We start from the raw sequence: 23098 nt of genomic DNA on the forward strand, positions 1-23098 counted from the left end.
AATTAGTTTTTTTTTTTTTCCTTTCCCCGATTGAAACAGAGAAATGGCACTTGAAGGCCTCTGTTTGCTTAAAATTGAAAATCAAATTGATGGTTTGAAGTACCCCAAACTTGGTATGATGTTGGATTATATTCTCCGGCAACAGCCAAAGTTATTGGAGTCCACTGAAATTAGAGACCAGCACCTTCTTTTTCCTTCAAGCACATACGTTGCCATGATCAAATTTTTAATGAAGTGCTTTGAGTCAGAGTTGGAGAAGAATAAGTCCTTAGAAGGATCGACTGAACTTATGTCATCAGTCAAGACATTCTGTTCGCTCCTGGAACACTCTATGTCATTTGAAGGCTCTGTTGAGTTGCATGTCACTTCTTCTAAAGCATTACTTATAATTGGATCACACATGCCAGAGGTCAGATGTTATAGTTTCTTTATTGCTTTCTTTTTGTGTTCTTTCTGACACAATTTCTTTTTATAGGTGGTAGCATCACATTATGCTCTCAAAATTTCATGGCTTAAACAACTACTGAGTCATGTGGATTGGGACACTCGGGAATCAATTGCATGTTTACTTGGAATTGTGTCTTCTGCTCTTCCTCTCCCTGCAACATCTGATGTTATTTTTGAATTAACTTCAATATTCAGCCAAACACACAAATCGAGGTTTGTGCACTGGTGTTGTAATTTTTTAGTCCAGTTTCTGAGAACTAACCTTTTCTGAACATATTTTGTTTATGCTTATGTTGAATTAATTTATTGATAGATTTGAGATTCAGCATGGTGCGCTTTGTGCAATAGGATATATAACTGCAGATTATTTGTCTAGAGCACCTGTAAGTTTTATTTTACTGCATATTTTTTTAATTAGTAATTGAATTTGATTATATATATACTCCCTCCGTCCCTAATTATAGGACTCTTTTAGTGGGATAAGGCTTGGTTGTTGTTGTTTTTGTACTTATTTATTTTAATTGATTTTTTCAGTTATTATGTTTTCAATACCTTTACATAAGCTGTTGGTTTTATCCAAATGACTTGAGTCATGTATTGCAATTTTGATCTTGAATAACATGCCTTTTGAAAAAAAAAACTGAATTTTCTGCAAAAATATATCAAATGAAACTCAAATATCGGTTTTTGGGTATAATAAATAGTTCTTAGAATTTGGGTTGGACCTAACTCAACCCTACAAAACCAACTTGTAAGGCGAGGATTGCCCCTACTTATAAACTTGTGTTCCGGCATTATCTCATCCATTGTGAGACTCTTAACAATAATTGTGTCATTGTATTTAATATACATATCTTTCGATTTGTGTATGTTTGCATATAGTGTCTGTTCTCGTTATATTGCTGTCATGCAATGTGTTGGCGCTGCTAAGCTTGCAGATGTTAGCACAGCTACACAGTCATTTAGTGATATCAAATAATAGTCTAATAACAATTGCACAGATAGATAAAACTGCTGTATGAAAACTAGATAGTGTAACAGAGTTGTGAATCTTTGATAACCTTCAGCATGTGTTTATAATGCTGATGCTTGATTGTACCGTAAGCATTTCTTATCAAGACCATCGTCATTTTACTTTAAATTCTCAGACCCCCAAATTCTCTCGAACTTAGTTCTCTAATAAGGTAGTATCAAGAAGCGATTTTAGTCCAACTTCATGGCTTACGATAATAACCCACCACCTCTTCTGCTACCATTGGCGGGTTCTCCGGTGAACTCAACTGTATCATCATTCTAATCATACCCTAAGGGGTCCATTAACATGTATAAGGCCCACCTCAGTGTCTAGTGTTAGTGCTCAGTACTGCACTCCGATAATGTTTTTGGCAGTGCTTAGCTTGCAGCTTTTAGAACAACTGCATGGTTAATTAATGATCTAGAATATTCTAATGACACTTGTAGAGTTTGTTACAAATGTTATAAGACACCTTGATAGTGTCATAGAGCTTGACGGCTCTTTAGCCTTCTTATAAAGATGATGTAACGTAAACATTTCAGATCAGATTTGGTGTCATTTTACTCGCTATCTTTTCTGACTCCCAATCTAAAATTTAGTTTTCTAATATTGTACATAAAAATCTTGGCAGATGCCAGAAATATTTCTCCGGAAAACACTTAGATGCCTAGTTGATGTGGTTAATTCTGAAACTTCTGCTCTTGCTGCTGTTGCAATGCAAGCATTAGGTCATATCGGACTACGTATTTCATTACCTCCACTTGATGATTCTAATTCAGGTAAAGTTAATTCATATATGCTGACTGAATTCTTGTTAGATAAATAATTATTGTGCTGTTGGTTAAGAAATTATAGGAGTCTCTGATTAATCTGCAGATGGAATTCTAATAATTCTGAATGATAAATTGAGCAAGCTTCTCTTAAGTGATGATGTTAAAGCAATACAGAAGATCGTCATATCCATTGGACATATATCTGTAAAAGAATCATCATCCTCGCATCTAGATATGGCCTTAAATTTGATTTTCAGCCTTTGTCGATCTAAGGTAATTCAAATGCTCCTTCATTCTCTTTTATATGATTTCCTTGTTATGAATCAGTGATTTATATCAGAGTGAATGTTCAGTTTGCTGCTTTTATTTTCTCTACATTTTCAATTTTTTCTTTGAAGAATTTTGATATTGATTTTCTTGGATGCTTGATCTTGATTGAGAACAGCTTAAATGTTGGAAATTTCACCTTTATTGCGATCTGCCCCTATTCGCCTAATTGCGACATGAGTTGCCTCGTGTTGGCTTTGAGGGGGTGGAATTAGTCCCACATTAGTTAGATAGGACTCTTGATAAGAGTTTATAAAGAGGAGGCACTCGTCACCTTACAAGCCTGTTTTGTAAGGACGAGTTAGGCCCCAAATTTCTACATTAAGTTTTTTGTTTTTCTTTTTTTCCAATGTTTTCTTTTTGAGTTGAAGAGTGTGTTTCATGTATGTAACCATAATTTCAGGCTGAGGATATTCTTTTTGCTGCGGGGGAGGCACTTTCTTTTTTGTGGGGTGGTGTTCCTGTCAATGCTGACACAATTCTCAGAACTAACTTCACTTCTCTGTCGACTGCTTCAAATTTTCTGATGGGAGATTTAAACTCTTCTGTGTCAAAGCAGTTTCCTAATGGACAAAGTGAACATAGTGAAGAATATCATGCTTCTGCAAGAGATGCAATTATCAAAAAACTCTTTGATGTGCTTTTGTATAGTAGCAGGAAAGAAGAGCGATGTGCTGGAACCGTCTGGCTAGTATCACTTACAAAGTACTGCGGAAATCATCCTATTATTCAGAAAATGCTTCCAGAAATTCAGGTTTTGAATTTAGAAACCAAAAGTGTCCTTATTTTCTTCCCGCTTCATTTTAGTAACTTATCAAACTTGTATTGTATTGTTTTTCAAGTTCAGACATGGTTCAGAGATACTGAACTCTTCCTTTAATTTAAATACATTTCTGATGGTTCAGTTGTATATTTGTCCCATAATTTTTTCCGTATTTATATGCTAAAAGAGAGTAGATATTTCACGGAGGGTTTATTTAGTGTAAAAATGGATTGGAAGATGGGCGTTATCCTTAAAATTTTCCTTTGTCTTTATTCAAACTTGAGGAATATTGTTAAAGATGTCGACACCAATCCTTTCAGAATTTAATCATAGTGACTGATGGGGATATTTACATTACAATGCCCAAGACAAGTGCATGGTCATGGAATAATAGTCTTTATTCTTATATATGGCATCATTACTAAACTCATATTCCTTAGGTTGGACTATCTTTTGGGTGTTAATAGTTTTGAATTTGAACGTGTTTTTATTTGTCAGATGTTAAATGCATACTATGTCATCATTGGGATTACTGTTGATGTTTGGTATTAGGGATTTTCTATTCAGATAAATTTTATTAGACATGTCATCTGTGTCTGCCTTATTTTTTAGGTTGCCACTCATTGTGTTTGAAAATGCTTAATTCTGATTTAGAGGTCACGTCGTGAGCTTAGCTCAGTTGGTAGGGACAATGCATAATATATGCAAGGTCCGGGGTTCAAACCCCGGTCACCACCAAAAAAAGAGGTCACAAGGGTGTTAGGAAGTGTTTTTGTACACTCGATATTCTTGGGACATACATTATTGATTCATCTATATTGATTCTGTGGTCTGACTGTCTGAGCATATATTATGCTTGTTTTTAGTAGTGTTATCCAACCTAAACCACTAGTTTGATTTGATTATTTGAGAAACAGTTCACTATCCGCCGTCCTTTCGATCTGTAATGACAGAGATAGTAGAACCAGTCAAATTTTATGTTTGCCCAGCCAGACAATTTTAAGAACTTTATACAGCAGTTTCAGTTTATTTGACTGTCCTTGTGTGGTGTAGCTTTATGCTGCATCAGGAGTGTGGAATAGTGGGGCTCAGGCCTAGATTAAAAAAGAAGTGCAGGGTCGCGTACAGTAGGGTAGGATTTTTTATTATTGGAACAGTATTAGGCAATATGCTTATTAAAATCATTTTGCTGGGCATGGTCGAGTTGGGATTTTCCTTCGATCTTGAAACAGTTTGTATCTATCAGCTTCACAAACTTCTGACAATCCACAGATATGGTTGTGTGTGCATGTTGACCATTGATTCTAGTAATTTGTGGTTTGGGTCAGTTTTTGTTCCATTATAATATTGTAAACTTTGTTATTCTAATGAATATGGAGTTTTAGTTAACGGGAAACTAGGAAATTTTTCTTCTAATACGGGTATTCGTACCCTTGTTTATATGATGCTTTTGACGCCATATCCATTCTGTAGTAGCATCTTGGAACTTGCAATACAAGTGTGATAGATTTGGCTGCTGTAAAGTGACTATCATGAAGTCACTTTCAAGGGGAAAGTGAGGAATTGTTATGATTTTGATTTGAAAACCAACGGTTAAGATTCAAAGTTCAAACAATTCATAATATTTGAATCGTTGTACACATGTTTGCATATGATTTTAATCTCAGCCCATATTGTTTTCAATCAATGGTCACGAGACTCATAACTCTAGTCTTTACATTTTCCCTTAAAGGGTAGGAGTAATTTTTGAGGAGCCAGATCCAAGTTTGACAATTTTGATGTAAATGCAGGAGGCTTTCTCTCACCTTCTTGGTGAACAAAATGAACTCACACAAGAGTTGGCTTCTCAAGGCATGAGTATTGTGTATGACCTTGGTGATGAATCTATGAAACAAAATTTGGTGAATGCACTTGTGAATACGTTGACTGGGTCAGGCAAACGGAAAAGAGCCATCAAAGTAATTTTCTAGTATATTTTTATATTGTTTCTTTAGTGGGACGGGGATATTTTTTTTTCCATCTTTTCCTTTAATTTTCCTTTTTTTTTAAACTTGTATTCCTGAAAAATCTTGTATAGCTTGTTGAAGATTCTGAAGTATTTCAAGACGGGGCTCTTGGTGAAACTGCTACTGGTGGGAAACTGAACACGTACAAGGAGTTATGTAGCTTAGCAAATGAGATGGGACAGCCAGACTTAATCTATAAGTTTATGGATTTAGCAAATCATCAAGCTTCTTTGAACTCAAAAAGAGCAGCTGCTTTTGGCTTCTCAAAAATAGCAAAGCAAGCAGGGGATGCTCTTAAGCCACATTTACGTGCTTTGATTCCAAGGCTTGTACGCTACCAGTATGATCCTGATAAAAATGTGCAGGTAAGTTCTACCACTGGTTGAAAATCATAATGGCAGAAAATCACGGGCTTCTGCTTGTACACTTAACCTCACAATGTCCCTATATTTTGTTGTCAGTTAACTTCATTAGCTTTTACTGGATGAATATTTCCTTGTTATTCTGCAATTTACTGGATGAATATTTCCTTGTTATTCTGGAGAAATGGTAATAAAATTCATGACATGTTTTTTCAAACTCAGAGATTTTTAGTTTTCTAGTTTTAACTTTTAAATCTTATGATTGGATTTTATATCACTTATTATTGTTATTGTTTGTTTCCTGATTTCCTTTTTATTTAGAATTTAGTCTATGCACCCCTATAAAGGATTAGTTTCTTATCAAGTTATTATTAATAATACTCAAATTTCTTATTTTCTCTCTCCTCCTTTTATATAAAACCCATAACTTAAAACACTTTTAACTCTCAAATAAATCATTTGTATTTTTTAATTTCCTCAACTTTTTCTATCAACAATTCCTATTTCGTTGGATGGCTACATTATGTATGATACTCTGAATGTACGAATTCTCAAATTCATACACCAAATTTCATTTGCTTACATTTTTTATTTTGCTCTTCAGGATGCAATGGTACACATATGGAAGTCACTAGTAGCTGACTCGAAGAAAACCATTGATGAAAACTTAGATCTCATTATTGATGATTTACTAGTCCAATGTGGATCCAGGCTTTGGCGGTCACGTGAAGCATCTTGTCTTGCCCTTGCGGATATTATTCAAGGACGAAAGTTTTTTGAGGTAATTAAGATTACTCTTTATTTTAATTTTGAATGTCAAGCTCAGAATAATAGCCATGAAATTCTTAAAATCATAGCAATGCCATGTTACGACATAAACCTCACCACAATAGTGGTGTATTGTGGTGAGGTTTTTTCAGTAAAACAATTCACAAGTGTTGTGCTATTACTGTATTGTTAATTTTTGATGTTTCTCAAAGTAGTGTCAGGGTATTTGGCCATGCGTTTCTTCCTTTTCATTCTTTATGGGATTTGTTTACTTGGTTTTAATTTGTTGTTGAAACGTGGGGTTATAGGGGCTTGAAGTGTTAAAGGAATTGTCTTTCAACTATTTTTATGCCAGTTTGAACGATAACATTTTCAGTAACTTTGTGAAATATGCATTTTACAAATCCAAAATTGGAATTTCTCGTCAAGTAAATCAAGTTTAAGAAATTTAATACAATTTGAAAGCTTTTTGATGATGTTTTATAGAATCTAAATAAGTATCCGTTGTTGAATGACATGGCTTTTAATTTCTAATTTGATTGAACTTTTGTAATACATGGTCATCATAATATTCCACGATTACACCGTTGGTTTTGTTGAATTTTCATTCACAACACACGAGAAAAGTGTAATCGTATTAATGTATTGCAACCATTTTATAAGCTTGGTCTTTCCATCTTTACATCGGTATATGTCTTCATAAACATTCAGTCAGGAACTAATGTAAAACTCAAAGGAGAGCTAAAAACACGAGAAAAGTGTAATCATATTAATGTATTGCAACCTTAACACCGGTTAATATTAATATATCTGGAGTATCTTAATATGTTTTTATTCTCATTTGCATGCTTTTCTTGCATCCTCCACCGCCCACAGGTTGGAAAGCATTTAAAAAGACTATGGTCAGGGGCATTTCGTGCCATGGATGACATTAAGGAAACTGTCAGAATTTCTGGTGAAAAACTATGCCGTTCTGTAACGTCATTGACGACAAGGCTCTGTGATATCTCTCTAACTGACATGTCAGATGCGCACAAAGCAATGGATATTGTTTTACCTTTTTTGCTTGCAGAAGGTATATTAAGTAAAGTTGACAGTGTTAGGAAGGCATCAATTGGAGTTGTAATGAAGCTTACGAAGGTTTGGAATATCTTGCTATGCCATTAAGTCTTAAATCTGTGCTCAAATTCTTTCATTTTTCCGGGTTATATATTTTTGGTTTTGGAAAATCTAACATATTTTACAAGTAGTCCCTATTTAAAGTTAACTCATTTAGACTCTGGTGAAGGACAATAAAGACCACCTTTTTTTTATTTTTAAATGTAGTACTACAATCAGAAAAAATTAAATAGGAAATAAATCAATGAAACATTACATTTTTCAAAGAAAGTATATTTAATCTTTTTCTTCCAACTTTCTTGCCACCTGAAGGTGAATATTTGTGTATGCCCATGGGAATGGTCTTTTAGTTAGAAGTTTATTTATCTTATAAGGGTGTTCCAAAAAAGTTTCTAGAGGAATGCTAGAAACACTCTTTCTAACACACTCTCTTATTGGGTGAAAGACATGTGGGTCTCACCATTTTGTGTGGGATCCATTTCCATAGTGAGACCCACATGGGTTTCACCCAATAATAGAGTGAGTGCCAGAAAGAGTGTCCATATCACTCCTCAAGTTTTTATTAACGATTGGTTTTTTTGTCCCGTGCTCTATGCTGCTGTTTTTTCGTGTGGTGTTTTTGGACAGAGAGAGAGCCTCGGGGGATAAGTTGCTATTGTTTTTTCGGGCACTATTTTCTTTAGTTGTATTAGGAGTGTAACTTATCCTATTCTCTTGTACTTTTTAATTTATTAAACCAAAATTAAAATAATAATTTGCATCATAATTGCTTGTAGAATTTATTTTGCAGTAAGCATATTATTATTAGAGTAAACCTATGCTAAACTATTACAATTTTACTCTTATAAGCATCACAAATGCTGACCTGCAAATGCAATACATTACAACAAGTTTAAATAGTGTGCATAATTTTGCATATTTGTTTGTTTCGGCTGGTTATTACTTTCTTCATAATGAAGTTTATATGTATTTTGACTTTTTTTCATTGTACAAGTTTAATAGCTAATTATGACGGCATATTAAAGTTCTGTTATTTTAATAATTTCTTCTTCCGTTAAAATAAATCCGAGCAATTCTCTCTTTGTCTCTTTTCAGCACGCTGGAACTGCAATCCGTCCCCATTTGTCTGATTTAGTGTGCTGTATGCTTGAAAGTTTATCAAGCCTAGAAGACCAGGGGCTCAATTATGTTGAGGTTTTGTTGACTGATATATTTAATTCTTCCTTGAATTTTCGGTTATTAATCTTTGCATATTCATATGCTTTTTTGTATCACTTTCAGCTTCACGCAGCAAATGTTGGAATTAAGTCAGAGAAGCTTGAAAGTTTGAGAATTTCTATTGCCAAAGGTTCTCCTATGTGGGAAACTTTAGACTTGTGTATAAAAGTTGTTGATGCAGAATCATTGGACACATTGATCCCACGGCTTGCTCATTTAGTGCGATCTGGTGTTGGTCTTAACACTAGGTTTGTTATTAACATTTTATGACATCTGATACATTTTCTTTTGCATTGCCTGTCTACTTGAACTGCCTCTATTTTCTTCTTGCATTTTCCCTTTAAAATTAGAGGAGCTTATATTAATATTCAAGGGGCTTACTACAAAAAAGTTTGAAGGATTTATATTGAACAGTAGATTAGATGATTTATGTTGCAATGTTTGCCATACCAATATATTTTCATCCTTTTGATATTGTTGCTTGATGCTTATTGTTTTGATGTACTTTGTTCATGTTTCTTCGCCTTTCCTTTTTTGTGTTATGGAAGACATGCATATTATTAAGTACTTTCATCTTTTTGTAGTAACAAAATTTGTTTCTTAATTAAACATGGGAATTTATTCAAGCTATATTATTTTTCAGCTGACATTCTAATGCGGGTCATGTCGTAGTTGATCTACCATGAACCACCACTAAAAATTACATTTTAGTAATTTAGTATAGGTTTATATATTGGGCCTATCACATCCTTACAAAACCGGATTGTAAGGTGAAAGATGTCACTTTTGTTATAAACTCTTTTTAGAGTTTATCTCTTTTCAACGTCAGACTTGGGTTTTCCCAATCTTTAGTATTTTAAGTCTCTCCAATTTCTGCCTTTCTAGGTTTCTCTCCCTCTTCTGGCTTATTAAGATTTCTCATCATTCTTCTCTAAATTTGATGTTCCAAGAGGTTGGATATTCTAATACAAGGGCCCATTAGTGTCAGTAGCAAAAAATGAACTGGATTAAATAGATTGGTCTATCATGCATTTCTTAGTGTGTGCATTGGATATAATGGTCAGTTGAACCATTGAAGTGCATATGTAGTAAGTAATCACTGGTGTAACCCATTAGGGGAGCGTTGTGCTTCTCATGATTTAGTTAATTCTTTTCTGGTTTGGCCTTATTTTCAGTTTGTATATTGGTTGGAGTACCTGTTTATACTCTATATTTTATAAAACATCTCACTTTATTGTTTCAACCTGTTGAATGGGCTAGTCAGGTCTTATTTTTAGCTGTACAGAACTATACAATGTATAAAATAGGACTATAGATCTATATTGACTTCTAGGGTATGCACAAATAATTGTTGGTGATGGATTTGGAATTAATTCCAGTCAATCTCCATCTGTCCTGCACCCCTTTATGTTGGATCCTAACAGCCAGCTGTTAATTACAGTCTCGTCTCATGAACTGTTGTACTCTCTCTAGGCTAATTATACTGCCTATGTAACATTATTGTTGCAAGGGAAATAGAATTACATTTTCTACAATAATACCCTTTGGCTTGTATAGGAAACTTCTTAATATTGACAATTTGAAGTGTCGGTGGTGCTTATGCATAAATCATTCAAGATGCTTACATGTAATTTTTACTTGCACAATCATGTAATGTATTGTACAGCTTTCTAATTTCTAATCCTTATAAATGTAATCTCAGTATATTGCACTATTGGCTCTGACAAAAGCACTTCTGTTATATTCATAGGTTTTAGTACATATTTGTCTCATATTTACGGATGCTTTCTATAACTGTGCAGAGTTGGTGTTGCCAATTTCATTTCCTTGTTGCTTGAAAGTGTTGGTGTTGACATCAAGCCATATGCTAATATGCTGGTGAGATTGTTGTTTTCCGTCGTTAAAGAAGAAAAAAGTAGCGCTGCAAAACGTGCCTTTGCTGGTGCCTGTGCGAAAGTCTTGAATTATATACCAGTCTCACAAGCCCAGAAACTTATTGAAGATACTGCAGCTTTGAGTGCTGGAGACAAAACCTCTCAAATTGCATGCGCATTTCTCTTAAAGAGCTATTTTTCCAGGGCAACAGATGTTATTGGTGGGTATCTTGCAGTTATCATTCCAGTTGTCTTCCTTTCAAGGTTAGGAACATGCTTTGTAACTTTTTTTATGTGATTTATCATTGAAGTTATGTGACTTAATCTTTATGGTATATAAGGAGAGAAATGAATACCCAAAATATTAATATTGGTGTAAGTGATTGGTTGGTATTATTACAAAATAAAAAACTGTAATTTTTATACTAACAATACTATTCTAATCAAATAAGGATGCAATAATTATATTTAAAGAAATATGACAACCCATGCTTAGAGATAATCTAAGTTGAACTACATTCCCCTATAATTCAATCTGGATAATAAGGTGTTTTTTATATGATATATTCCAACACTAAAAAAATCATATGTATTAGTATTAGTTTTTGCCATTGACTGCAATGATTTATTTGCTCTTGGGACACATTGAGTGTATTATGATAACGTGGTCGTCTTTGTTAAATTATGGTACTTATGCAATAACTTTCATTGAAAACAAATTAAGTTTTCTTTTTCCTGCTTCTTATACAAAAAATTGAAAATAAACCAGTACTTTTTAATTAAAGGTAAAAATTGGAAATGAATACTGAACAACATTTTTCCAAGCCAAGCAAGTCTTATAGTAAAATGGTTAGGTGGAGACCTGGGAATAGTTTTACAATTCTATATGCCTCCTTCCTGGGAATGGTTTATACCATCTCTGTTGCTAAAATCTCTGTTTAATCTGAACAATATGGACACAGCTCTCAAAAGAATAAACCATTTCAAGGACCCACAACTACTAAAAGCCTAAGCTATTAGGTGGGGGCCACAATGGTATTTATACTTAAATGTGGTCAATGAGTACATAGATGTAAATTGTTGTAAGGTTCCAAACTTTAAAGTTGGCCAGAACCACCAGCTAATTTGTCTGCTTTTAAATGATGCTTACGTGAAAAAAATTGTATGCAGATTCGAGGATGATACCAATATTTCTAGCCAATTTGAAGAGCTATGGGAAGAATATACAAGTGGGGAACGGATCACTCTCAATTTATACTTAGGTGAAATTGTTTCACTGATTTGTGATGGCATGTCATCATCATCATGGGCAAGGAAAAAAAAAGTTAGTTGTGAATTTTGCCATCTTTTTAGCCCTTGCTCTTATGTTGATTTAAACTTGGTCATTTGTGTTTAGATGTCTGCTTATTTTATGCTGTTGTACGTGCAGTCTGCACAGGCTATATGTAAGCTCAGTGAAGTTTTGGGTGATTCTCTTTCTTCTCACCAAGAAGTTCTGCTTCAGTCTCTTATGAAGGAAATTCCCGGTCGCCTATGGGAGGTAAACAAAAAAACTAGTTTATCGAGTACAACGACACTTAAGTTTTTAACGTTACAGGAAAGATTATCTTCAAAATTTAATTGTAGACGAAATGTACTTACTGCATATAACAGGGAAAAGATGTGCTATTGCTAGCAGTAGGTTCTCTATCTACATCCTGCCATAAAGCTATCTCTGCTGATGGTTCTGCCTCTTCCATTGCCATTCTGAATTTGATATCATCAGCCTGCACCAAAAAGGAGAAAAAATATCGTGAAGCGGCATTTGCCTCTCTTGAACAGGCAAGTTATTCATTGTGGGTGCTATTGCTACAAAGTATTTTGAGAAAAGCTTTATCCTTTGGGATAAATATTTATTCCGAAACCAATGATTGTCCTTGGTCTTTGCAAAATAGCTTTGCGACAACTTTATGTCCACTGTGAAAAGTGAGATAGTAATTATGTCTCTTGTGTAAGCATTAGTAATTCCATGATTCTCATTGTTAATAGTCAGTTATCGAGTGAGTTCTTAACAGCCCTGCTTTCTCTGAAACCTTTCTAGAGAGAAGATGATTAAATGAACAAAAGGAGCTAGCTTGTACTAGAACTTTGCAAACATAATTAGGAATAGGGCCCTTCAGTTTAAATTACCACCCCTTATTGAATAAATAAATGTAGCTAGGCGGTAGCTTGACCAGGTCGGACTTTGTTTCCCTGAATGTTGAGAACATTATCCAATGGTTCAGCAAAAACAAGACGATAAACGGATAAAACAAGAGGCTGCTTGATCAGCAACTTACGAACTAGTAGTGCTGCGAACTTCAAGCGCTAAACTAATACAGATTAGTGACATCCTAAACTGAACCTTAATGAAGTCAAGCTTTGGATGAAAACTGCGACAACCATCAAGCAGTGGTTATTATTTGATGTTATCATTCATCAAGAAAGATATTGAATAAATGGTCTATCTTTAGTTATGGTACATGGCAAAACTATAAAGCCAACTCGTCCTAGTTAGAAATGGTTTTGATTTGGTTGTTTATTAGTTTCTTGTTTAGACTTACTGAACCAGAAAACCCACTGTTTTAGCATATTTGGAGAGTTGGTGTTTGACAGATGTATTGACCACGACAAACTTAAGGATCAATGTCTATTTCCTGTTTAACTTGTAGATTTTGTTGTGGTTGGGGGAGATAAGAAAATTTATGAAGAACATCTGAGGATAACTATTTGATGTTTACCTTCTTGATAAACTAAAATCATAAAATTGTCAATAATCTCAACACACGTTTGTTCTTGAATCATGTATACCTATTGTAAGTTCAGCCATTTTTAAATATTTAGATGCTTAATCATTTTTCATGTATGTTTTCAGGTTATAAAAGCCTTTGGCAATCCAGAGTTCTTTAATATGGTTTTTCCCTTGTTGTTTGATCTATGCAATTCAAAGCCCCTAAAGTCACCATTGCTCAATGATGCTGCTAAACCAGGTTATGACATACTCTAGATCTTTATTCCTATTTTGCAAAAAAATTGTTCATTATATGAGATAGTGTCGGGCTAATGTGGTGGGTAAGTTGAATTTTCTCATGCTCATTTGGTCTAGATTGCTGCAATGGCCTGAAAAGTGAGGCAAGAAGTGTGAATATTATTTTGTAATGATGATCAAGTACAGTTCGTACTATCATTATAGGAAAGTCCTCGGTTCTGTGGCATTTCCTAGGACATGTTTCCCTTTGGAGATATCAATGCCTTGTATAGAGTAGGCAGCCTCTATCCCTAAGGAAGTACTTTAGTTTTCCAGGGTCTTTCATTTTGAACCGCGTCAGTTGTTTCTCCCTTTTTGAATCACTTTTTCAATCTAATCATCACCTACAATGTAAATATCATCTTTGTAGACTAGAAGTCTGAGTTTTCATTCCAAGAATGTTTAATATGGAGTATGGTCTCCTTGAGTCTGCATGTATACCAAGGATACCATTGCTGAAGTGAACCTCTTAAACCAACAATAATAGTACTGCTCCATATAAGCAGTGTATGCAAGATTTAGAGTCACTTCGGAGGATCATGTGATCTTATGTTTAAGAACCACTCTTCTGTGCGACAATCTGAGTGGGAACAGGGTGATTGGGTTTGGAAGAGAAAGGGTGGGACTGCAGAATATCGCTGGAATTTTTTCGCTAATTTGGGTTGGGTTTTAGCCTTTTAGCAAAAAAAAGCCTAATTTCTTTAATTTTAATGGATCCGGTTCAGGTTTTGGTAAAGCCAAGGTTTTAAACGATAAAAAACAGAAATTAGAACGTTTTACTTCTTCCCCACGCAAGTCCTCTGTTGAGGCAAAACCTCTTTGTTTCTTCTCTCATCGCCTCTCACACCTTCCCCCCCGCCTTCCAAAAGTCTAAAACCTCTTCCCGTCGATTTTTTTTTTTTCCTGAGTTGGGGTTTGTTCCTTTGTTTCTTGCGAGTTGGGTGAGTCTGGTGCAGTTCCTCTGTTTTTTGTAAGTCCATCCTCTTTTTTCTTGTGTTACTGGATTTATTTTTGTTGGAACCAATTTTAACCTTAGTTTTGAGTTATTTATGAAGTTATGGTTGAGTCTGTAGAAGGATGGGTATCTTTTTTTCATCTATCATAATTTTTATGCGGGTGTCTCTCTCTCTCTCTCTCTCTATCTATCTATCTATCTATCTATCTATCTATCTATATATATATATATATATATATATATATATATATATATATATATATATATATATATATATATAATTGTATTCATTTTTTGCATTGAAACAAATACCTCTGCATAAGCGATCTCATATGTTTGTATATCCATCCCTTTACAAACTAGCCTTATACCGAACCAAAGTATCATCATATCTATATTTTATATTATACATCCATTTGCATCTCATTGTCTTTTTGTCCGTCATCTTCTAAACAACATTCCAAGTCTCATTTATTTTCCAAACACTCAAATACGTGACTGTTATAAAATAAGCTCATGAGCTCTTTCAAACACGTCGTTAGTCTGATTAGATCTTTATATAAAGCTTCCCTTGTTAGTTGTTATCATGTCGTTCTGGCAGGCACGTTTTTTTCGTTGATATAATGTATAGTATCTCCCTCAAGGAAGAAACACTGAAAAATGTAGTATCCAGCAACAAATGTATTTTGATTCTCCTAGTTAGTGTACTGTTAACAGAAAGTTTTAGTATCAGGTAATTTGACAATAGTTTTTTGCAGAGGTTGACGGTGTTGAAGAGACTTCTATTCCACATAACAAGATCATAGACTGTTTGACCTCTTGCATCCACGTGGCACATATAAATGATATTCTTGAAAAGCAAAAAGACCTAATGCACATCTATGCTGCATTCCTATTACCTGAACATAAATGGACAGGTATTCTTTATGCTTCATGTTTTGTTCAAAGACCTACCATATTTTTTCTTTTATCTTCATTACTAAAGTAATTTGTGTGCAGTCAAAACCACCGCATTTCAATCCATCAAAGAACTTTGTTCTAGGCTCCACAATGTCATAAAGGACTCCCAGGGAACTAATGAACATGCCAGTGTAACTTCCCTTGTTCAGGAGGTAATTAGGGTTCTATTTTAGTTGAACTTCAAATAATTCCAATTCTTGATTGATCCATAATCTTTTTATTTTCATCAGATGTTTCATTCTATATCCCCGAAGGTTCTACATTGTATAAGCACAATAAAAATTGCTCAGGTACGTCATGATCTTGTTTGCTTGAGCATTATTTGCAATTGTCCATGGATTCTTCCATTTGTCATAATATGAGCAATGCTCTTATTTATACATTCATTACTGTCGGTCTAATGTGCTCAAGTAAAATAGTCTTGCACCATGCACAAGTGTGTTTTTCACCAATGCAATGCATCATAAAACTAGCCTTCATTACTATAATTATGTGTGAACTTTTACCGATATTAATCATTTTCACCCAAAACAAAATATTATTAATTTGTTAAAGGCCTTACATACAATTTTGCTTTAAGTCTAAAAGTATGTTGGTTTGGCCCTATGTAAACCTGAAGTTCAAAGATTTATTTTGTTGTATATGTACTAATTTATTGTTTTTTATTTATTTATTTTTTGGGGTCAAATTGTACGTAATTTATTTGAAATCATTTGTATGAAAAGCTTCTTTTATTTTTTATTTTTTATTTTAAATTACCTTATCTTGCAAAAGTGGACCAGGGAAGAAAATTCAAGTAAAATTAAATATTTATGGAAATCTAATAATTTCAAAGTTTAAGATGCAAATTAACACTGACTGAGATTAGGATGTAAAATTTTAACTTCCTTTTTTTGACAAGCAATTTTTAACTTTCTTCAAGTGATAATCTTTGGCCGATGGTATTGGTTTCAGTTCTCTAATTGACTGTTCATAATCACAGTTTTATTTCATCTTGTGTTGTGTGTGCCCAAAATTAGGTTCATGTTTCTGCCTCTGAATGCCTTCTGGAAATCATCAAACTTGCCGTGGCCGTGCCCTTAGTTAGTGCAATCAATGAAGAATTCAAGGAAGAGCTCCTTCATCAGTATGAGATAGAGAAGAACGAAGGGGCAAAATCCTTATTAAGAACATGCGTTAATATTCTTCAAGACTGGAAATGATAAGTTGTACGAGCCATAATTCATTTCCAATGGAGTTTTGGGAGAATGAAACATTTTACAAGCTGATAAACTATATTATATTACGAGAGCTTCTTCCATCCACGATTCTCCACTCCTGTCCGAATTTACCCTTCCGGACGGGAAAAAACACCACTTTGTCCGAAGTAGATCTCTTATACCCGATGATGTCGCATGTAAACAGGTCATGTTATCAATATTAATGACATATTTAGAGTGTAGACATTCAATTTCTTGTCAATTCGTTTGGCAATTTTGGCCCTTTTGTTATTATGAATTACTATTATGTTAGTAATGCGGTCAAGTAGCCAAGTGGTTAGATTCACACACGTTAAGTGTGGATAATTGAGAACTCTCGTGTTTGAACTCAAACCCTTACATATGGTCTATGTAGCTACCAGACTGACATGGCATCATATTTATGTAATGATTAATCACATGAATGAACCAAATTAGTTCTCATAATTTCATGAATTTAACATCCAAATGTATTAGATAAATGAAGGATTTTTTTTTTTTTGAGGGAAGATAAATGAAGGATTTGAAAACTGAGTATTTAATATTACGAAATGGAGTCTTTGGTAAAAAAATATTACCAAATGTTGTGACAAGAATTAAACACATGAAACACTTTTTTATCGCACATCCAACCAAAGTCATAAAAAAACGCTTCGGCTTTCTTTGCCCAACTTGCTAAATGCGAATTCTTTGCTTCTACATGTGAATTCTTGTGTTTCATATGCTTGTTCTTTGTAATAAACGGCATAGCTCTTTAGAAATTGTACAACCCTTTTAGTCATTGGATTGTATAGATTCACTGAAGCTTAGAACTTAGAATACACAATTCATAATAAATTACTCGTGAAATTCTCTTTTTCCCCATCCCCTTCTATTTTTAAAAATTACCTCGGATTCAAAAGTTAAAAATCATAAGCATGATTTGGGTTTCAAATTTAATAATTTGAAAACAATTAGAAAACACAACATTAGAATTTTATTTTTCTTTGCTGAACACAAAACGTCATAAATTTTTCATTAAATTAATTTATACTACAACATAAAATCAACTACAACAACAATAGAAACATAAATTAAACACAAACAAAATTACTACTAATAAATCAGAAATTTATTAGTGCATATTTAAAATTTAGTTAGCATGCTACTATGATGCTGGTCTAAACAAAATTTCTACGGTAGTTTTCTTTTGTTGCAAGATTTTTTAAAATGCTATTTTTTATTGTTTTTTTAACCCTCAGAGAAAAGACAATATGTTAACTCAGAGTTTGATTTAGAGATAGTAAATTTAGCTAAAGGTTACTATTACGATAATAATAGTATTTGCTTAATAATAATAATAATAAAAATTCATAGTATTAATCATAAATAAAAAGCTTAAATATGCAAATGATACCCGTAAATATCAAACATTTTAGTTTTGGTCCTTGTAAAAGGTAACTTTTTAAAATAATTTTTTGTTTCGTTTATAGTAAAATTGATTCATATTGGATTTGCTCTTCTAATATGTATAATATATTTGATTTTAGTCCCTCAAATTAAGGATTAAAACGACTATTATAGAGATCAATTTCAATATGAATAGATTTTAGCCTAAATTATAACGAGGTCTTTAAGTTTGAGGTTTGTAACAGATTGACCCTTAAAGTTATTTTGATCACACATAAATCGAAAATGTTTACAAACTTAAAAGACTTATGTGTGACCAAAATAACTTTAGGGACAAATCTATTACAAACCTCAAACTTAAGAATTTTTATACCAACACTAATTCAAGAAATAAGTATAATAATAATTTCTTAGAACTTGTGTAATCAAATAAGTATAATAAGAATTTTTCTTAGAAAAAAAGTATATAAAAAAAAATCTTAGAACTTGTGTAATAAAATATTTAAAAGTGTGAAAAATGTTATTTTCAACGTAAAACTTATCATTTTTTTTTCCTTAACCGATGAAATATACAGTATCAATTAATTTTTTTTTTTTTTGGTATAACATTTTCTTTTTTTAAGGAAGTATCAATTAAACATTCAAAAATAACATTTGAATTTTAAACTCGTAAAATAATTAGAGGATGGGCTCCACCAAAAATAAAACAGAATGGCGTGTGTCTGTGTGTATTTGCAGCGGTGGTGTGGTTTATTCTGCAAAGGTTGGCGAATCAGTGAAGTCGAAGTCTTTCCCGTCAAGATTCACGTTCGCAAAGGTGTAGCAGTCAACCATAGCCATAGCCATGGATGAAGCTGAATTTCAACGCCTTCTCCAACTCTTCCCTTCTGTTCGTTCTCGCGATTACATCGTAACTCTCTATTCCCACTGTTTGTGTTTCTAGGGTTTAGAAAGTTATAGGTTCTTCTTGATTTTTTATTCGTATTACTCACAATCACAAATATCACTTCCCTGTTGTTTAAAGTTTCGATTTTTAAGATACCCATGTTGTGAATTTTGTGGTTTACATGCTGTTTGTTTCTTATGCCCATTTCTAAAACTTTGTTTTTAGATAGTTTTAGATTATATATTTCACAGAAAACTGAATTAGGTTTATTTGATGATGATAAGGATGTGGTATCAGTTTTGAAGTAGGGGAATTCAAATCTGTAATAATTGATGCAAAATAAATTTTATGAGATGGTGTTTATTGGGCATGACTAGAAATCACGTGGGCTTTTGCCCATGCAGTTTCGAATCCTTCTGTTCATAACTTTTCTTTAGTTACATTGTTTAAATATCTTGTGTCCTACAAGACGACGTAGAAATAAAAGGAGTAGGGCCTCAGCCGCATGTGTCTTATCTGTTACGAAAGTACCCACTTAAGTTGAAGGAATTTATTTTATGGTATAGCTATAAGACTGGTGATGTTGTACGAGACAGAGATGAGGACGTTGTGTTTGTTGTGTGGTAAGACTAGACAGGATAAGATTAGAAATGGCAACATTAGAAAGAGAGTCAGGGTAGTACTTATAGTATAATAGATGGTGGAAACTAGACTTAAATGGTTTCGGTATGTAGAGAGAAGACATGTGAATTTTGTAGTAAGGAGAGTATATCAGATGGAGGGGAGTCCAATCACTAGATCTAGAGGAAGACCTAGAAAAACTACAAGAGATTAATGATTTGGATAGAAATATGGTACTTAATAGAACATTATGGCGTTATTTGATTCATGCGGCTGACCCGACTTAGTGGGATAAGGCTTGGTTGCTGTTGTTGTTTAGTGTTATTAGTTTCAACTAGGTTTTGAAGTTACAGATTATGTAACACTTATACTTCATATTGAAGTAGTATTATTGATTGCGGATGGTAAACCATGTTGTAATTCTATAAGTCCGCCATTTGAGCTGCCATAAAACGCCATGGCGCTGCTGTCCTTCACAAATTTCTATATGCTGTTTTCAAAAAATCCGCTATGGACAATACTTGACAACACTAGATTGAAGTGCCGGGTGTCCAATACCGACATGACACTAACACATGTGGTTACATTCAATTACTTATATTTTCTCATACTATTAATATTGGTTTAGTCATTAGTGTCGGTGATATATTTGAAGTTCGTGTATGTATCATTGCTTCATAGTTTATAGAGGTGTTTGCAAGAGCAATGATGATATAACTTTATGGGGAACTTGGCATCGAATTTATAATTATTTGTTCGTTGTGGGGGTTAACAGCCAAAGTAAAAGTTTTTGAATCTGTATGACATGATGTTCTGTGTGGGGGTCAATGATTGACAGGTGCTAGGATGGTGTGCATTCACTTGCTGCTAGACCCTGGAAAATCCTCTTTCTTTCTGTTTTTTAACTGCGACTCCTTCTTTGTACTGAGTTTGGATTATGTTGGGATTGCCTAATGAATGCTACAATTTGTCCATAGAATTGTCACTTTGTTTTGCTTTGAGTTTCATTTGAGGAAAAGATTGGAATAAATGCCCATGTTTTTTCCGTTTGCATATGTAATATGATGGAAGACATTAGCATTTTATAGGAATTTTCTACCTTAAAAGCCTGCACAATGGTGAAGATTTGCATATATTTTAATTTCTGAATTTGAAATCTTGATCCCCACAACATAGTCTAAAACTATTTAAAGCAAAATTCAAATTTTGGATTTTTAGCTCAAATACTTAACATGATTCTATATATGGGATTACGCCTTGGCACCTAATTGACAACTGTTATATTTCAGGAAGAATCATCATCATCATCATCATCATCCAGACAATTAACACCTGGATCTGGATCTGGATCTGCACAGGAAGAGGTAGTTGTGGTGAAATTGCTGTGTGTATTGATGTCTGTGTAAACATATAATGCTGTCTAACAAACTTATCACTGCAGCTAAATGAATGGCATGATGCATGGAATGAAAAGGATAAGGATTTTGAGAATCAAGGAATCAACAAACATGGTATCACATATAACCTTATTGTTCAACAAATACATCAAAATTCACGAGTTTCTGAGCAATATTGTTAATTTTGTTACAACAATCAACTGGACTGTGTTTTGTAAATTAATGATTTGCTTATGTGCATTCCCCAAACTAACAGATTCATTTTGGAACAAGCTAAAGTCAGAGGCTGCTAAAAAGGTTTTTTAAATTCTCCTGCTTATTTTTACATGCATACTGATTTTTGTGCTACCATTATCCTTGTTCTTAATCATTAAAAATGGAACATAGCACATGTTTATATTGGAAATTTTCTTGTGCCCTTGTTTACTTTTTCCTTACATTTCAATCTCTATAGCAACATTATAAATTATAGGCTTTAACCTTAAAAGTTTGAAGCTGATTATATGAGCTTTTAACTGAAACTAATTGCAATGCTAGATAGATTCTCTTTATATTCAATTCTAAAGCTTTTTTTTTTCTCAACAACACTTCCAAACCCAGTTTGAATTACTTTGATTTTCATTTATGCATTAGTTAAACTTAAATATTATATTCTTAATTGATTAAACACAAACTCTGTCTTTCTATATAAAAATTCTTGTCCCATCTGGCATGTGAAAAAAATGTAGACTCTTGCATCCTTGCCTCCTTAGTCCTTCCTTTGGAACCAGTGACCAGTAGACTTGGTTTGCATGCATAATTGAAAGTTTCATTTAATGATGGACATTTATGTTGATGATTTTGTAAAGATAGGGGAGATTGTTGTTGTAGGAGAAAAGCATTTTTGTCTATCACTTATATGCATGAACATTCTTTAGTTGTCTTCTTTTTCTCTTTATCATGTTTGTGAAGGTATAATTAAACCTAAATTGTCACACGCATAAATAGGGATAAAAGATAAGTGAGAGGGGTACATGTGTGTTGGGCTAGGGTGTTATAACTGTGATGGTGATGTTGCAGAGGATTTATGTCATTTATATGTCATTGTTAAATTAGCTATCAAGAAGACTTAGAATGACACTACGCTCATTGGTTATAATGTTTCAACAGGTTGGTACAGAAGAAGCGGAAAGATTTTGCAAGGCGTTTCAACAAATTCATAAGAGACTAGTACGTTTAAATGATTATCATTTTGGGCATTCTTTCATAGAAAGTATTATGGAAGACTTTTTATTTATTTATAGAAAGTAGTTTCTTGGAAAGCATATTTATTTTCATCGAAAATGAACATTTTGTTTTTTAGGGGTCTTCTTGAAAGAAGTCTTTCATTGATTAGGAAAATAATTTTTTGAACTGCATATCTGCAACAAATATAGAAAATAATATATTTATTTTCTCCATGAAATTCCAGAAAATATAAATGAATAAAATTGATGGCTCATTAAATCAATTGAAACTGAGTTTATGTTGCTATTATATCGTGTTTAACCAAAAATTCTTTTATTGTTTTATTTCTTTAGGTCAATGAAGAGTTAAGTTTAGATGTTGCTCGAAAATTGGTAAACTCATCCTAAGATTGCAGAGTTACAAGCATTCATTCGACATTTTCTTGTGCTTCAAAAAATTGTAATTCATTTGCATTTTATCAAAGTAAGTTATCTGTGACATTTTGAGTAGTAAAGTTGGTGTGGGAATCCAAGACTAGGGATTGTATTGGAATTGTATAATGTATAATGCAAACGTGGGAGTTTCTTTCTTCATACACTGAACTATTTCTACATGCATCCTCAACAGTTAGTTGCAATGTCAAACTTAATTTTTTTTCTGTACCCATGTAAATTGATATTGAGACAAATCATTACATGTTTTCCCCAGGTGTGGCAAAAGAATAATTT

The 23098-nt window shown here is 33.4% G+C and overlaps 2 protein-coding genes across 4 annotated transcripts in view; both read left to right on the forward strand.

Annotated features, from left to right (window-relative positions):
- The window catches only part of LOC146924653 (ARM repeat superfamily protein), a 31819-nt gene extending 14501 nt beyond the window's left edge, over positions 1-17318 (forward strand). For 2 of the 3 annotated variants that reach the window (XM_085709583.1, XM_085709585.1), the window contains 20 exons: positions 40-409; positions 476-660; positions 761-830; positions 2094-2241; positions 2339-2508; positions 2966-3316; positions 5116-5283; positions 5403-5696; positions 6298-6474; positions 7338-7601; positions 8676-9046; positions 10601-10936; positions 11843-11996; positions 12102-12212; positions 12326-12493; positions 13566-13680; positions 15432-15590; positions 15673-15785; positions 15864-15923; positions 16653-17318. In XM_085709583.1, the coding sequence (XP_085565709.1) occupies positions 40-409; positions 476-660; positions 761-830; positions 2094-2241; positions 2339-2508; positions 2966-3316; positions 5116-5283; positions 5403-5696; positions 6298-6474; positions 7338-7601; positions 8676-9046; positions 10601-10936; positions 11843-11996; positions 12102-12212; positions 12326-12493; positions 13566-13680; positions 15432-15590; positions 15673-15785; positions 15864-15923; positions 16653-16835 (3967 nt within the window). In that variant the 3' untranslated portion in view covers positions 16836-17318. The remainder of the gene's footprint in view (positions 1-39; positions 410-475; positions 661-760; positions 831-2093; positions 2242-2338; positions 2509-2965; positions 3317-5115; positions 5284-5402; positions 5697-6297; positions 6475-7337; positions 7602-8675; positions 9047-10600; positions 10937-11842; positions 11997-12101; positions 12213-12325; positions 12494-13565; positions 13681-15431; positions 15591-15672; positions 15786-15863; positions 15924-16652) is intronic. The other variant, XM_085709584.1, reaches the window with a different exon arrangement.
- A 1676-nt stretch (positions 17319-18994) lies between these two features.
- Positions 18995-22963, forward strand: LOC146924654 (octanoyltransferase). The gene is made up of 6 exons (XM_085709618.1): positions 18995-19170; positions 21057-21131; positions 21209-21278; positions 21421-21461; positions 22314-22373; positions 22724-22963. Exons 1-6 carry the CDS (start codon positions 19105-19107, stop codon positions 22775-22777), a joined length of 366 nt encoding a protein of 121 aa, XP_085565744.1. The 5' UTR covers positions 18995-19104; the 3' UTR covers positions 22778-22963.
- Positions 22964-23098: the final 135 nt, after the last annotated feature.

Source organism: Medicago sativa, chromosome 5 (genome assembly GCF_051527215.1).
Source record: "Medicago sativa cultivar Bolivia chromosome 5, Bolivia_mono, whole genome shotgun sequence".
Taxonomy (NCBI): Eukaryota; Viridiplantae; Streptophyta; class Magnoliopsida; order Fabales; family Fabaceae; genus Medicago; species Medicago sativa.

Bases quoted from the DNA above. Each gene is read 5' to 3' on its own strand.
- LOC146924654 (XM_085709618.1), top strand. From the start codon at position 19,105: ATGGATGAAGCTGAATTTCAACGCCTTCTCCAACTCTTCCCTTCTGTT. The intron at 21,279-21,420 runs GTATCACATATA...CCAAACTAACAG, and splicing joins TCAAGGAATCAACAAACATG to ATTCATTTTGGAACAAGCTA. The intron at 22,374-22,723 runs GTACGTTTAAAT...TTATTTCTTTAG, and splicing joins AACAAATTCATAAGAGACTA to GTCAATGAAGAGTTAAGTTT.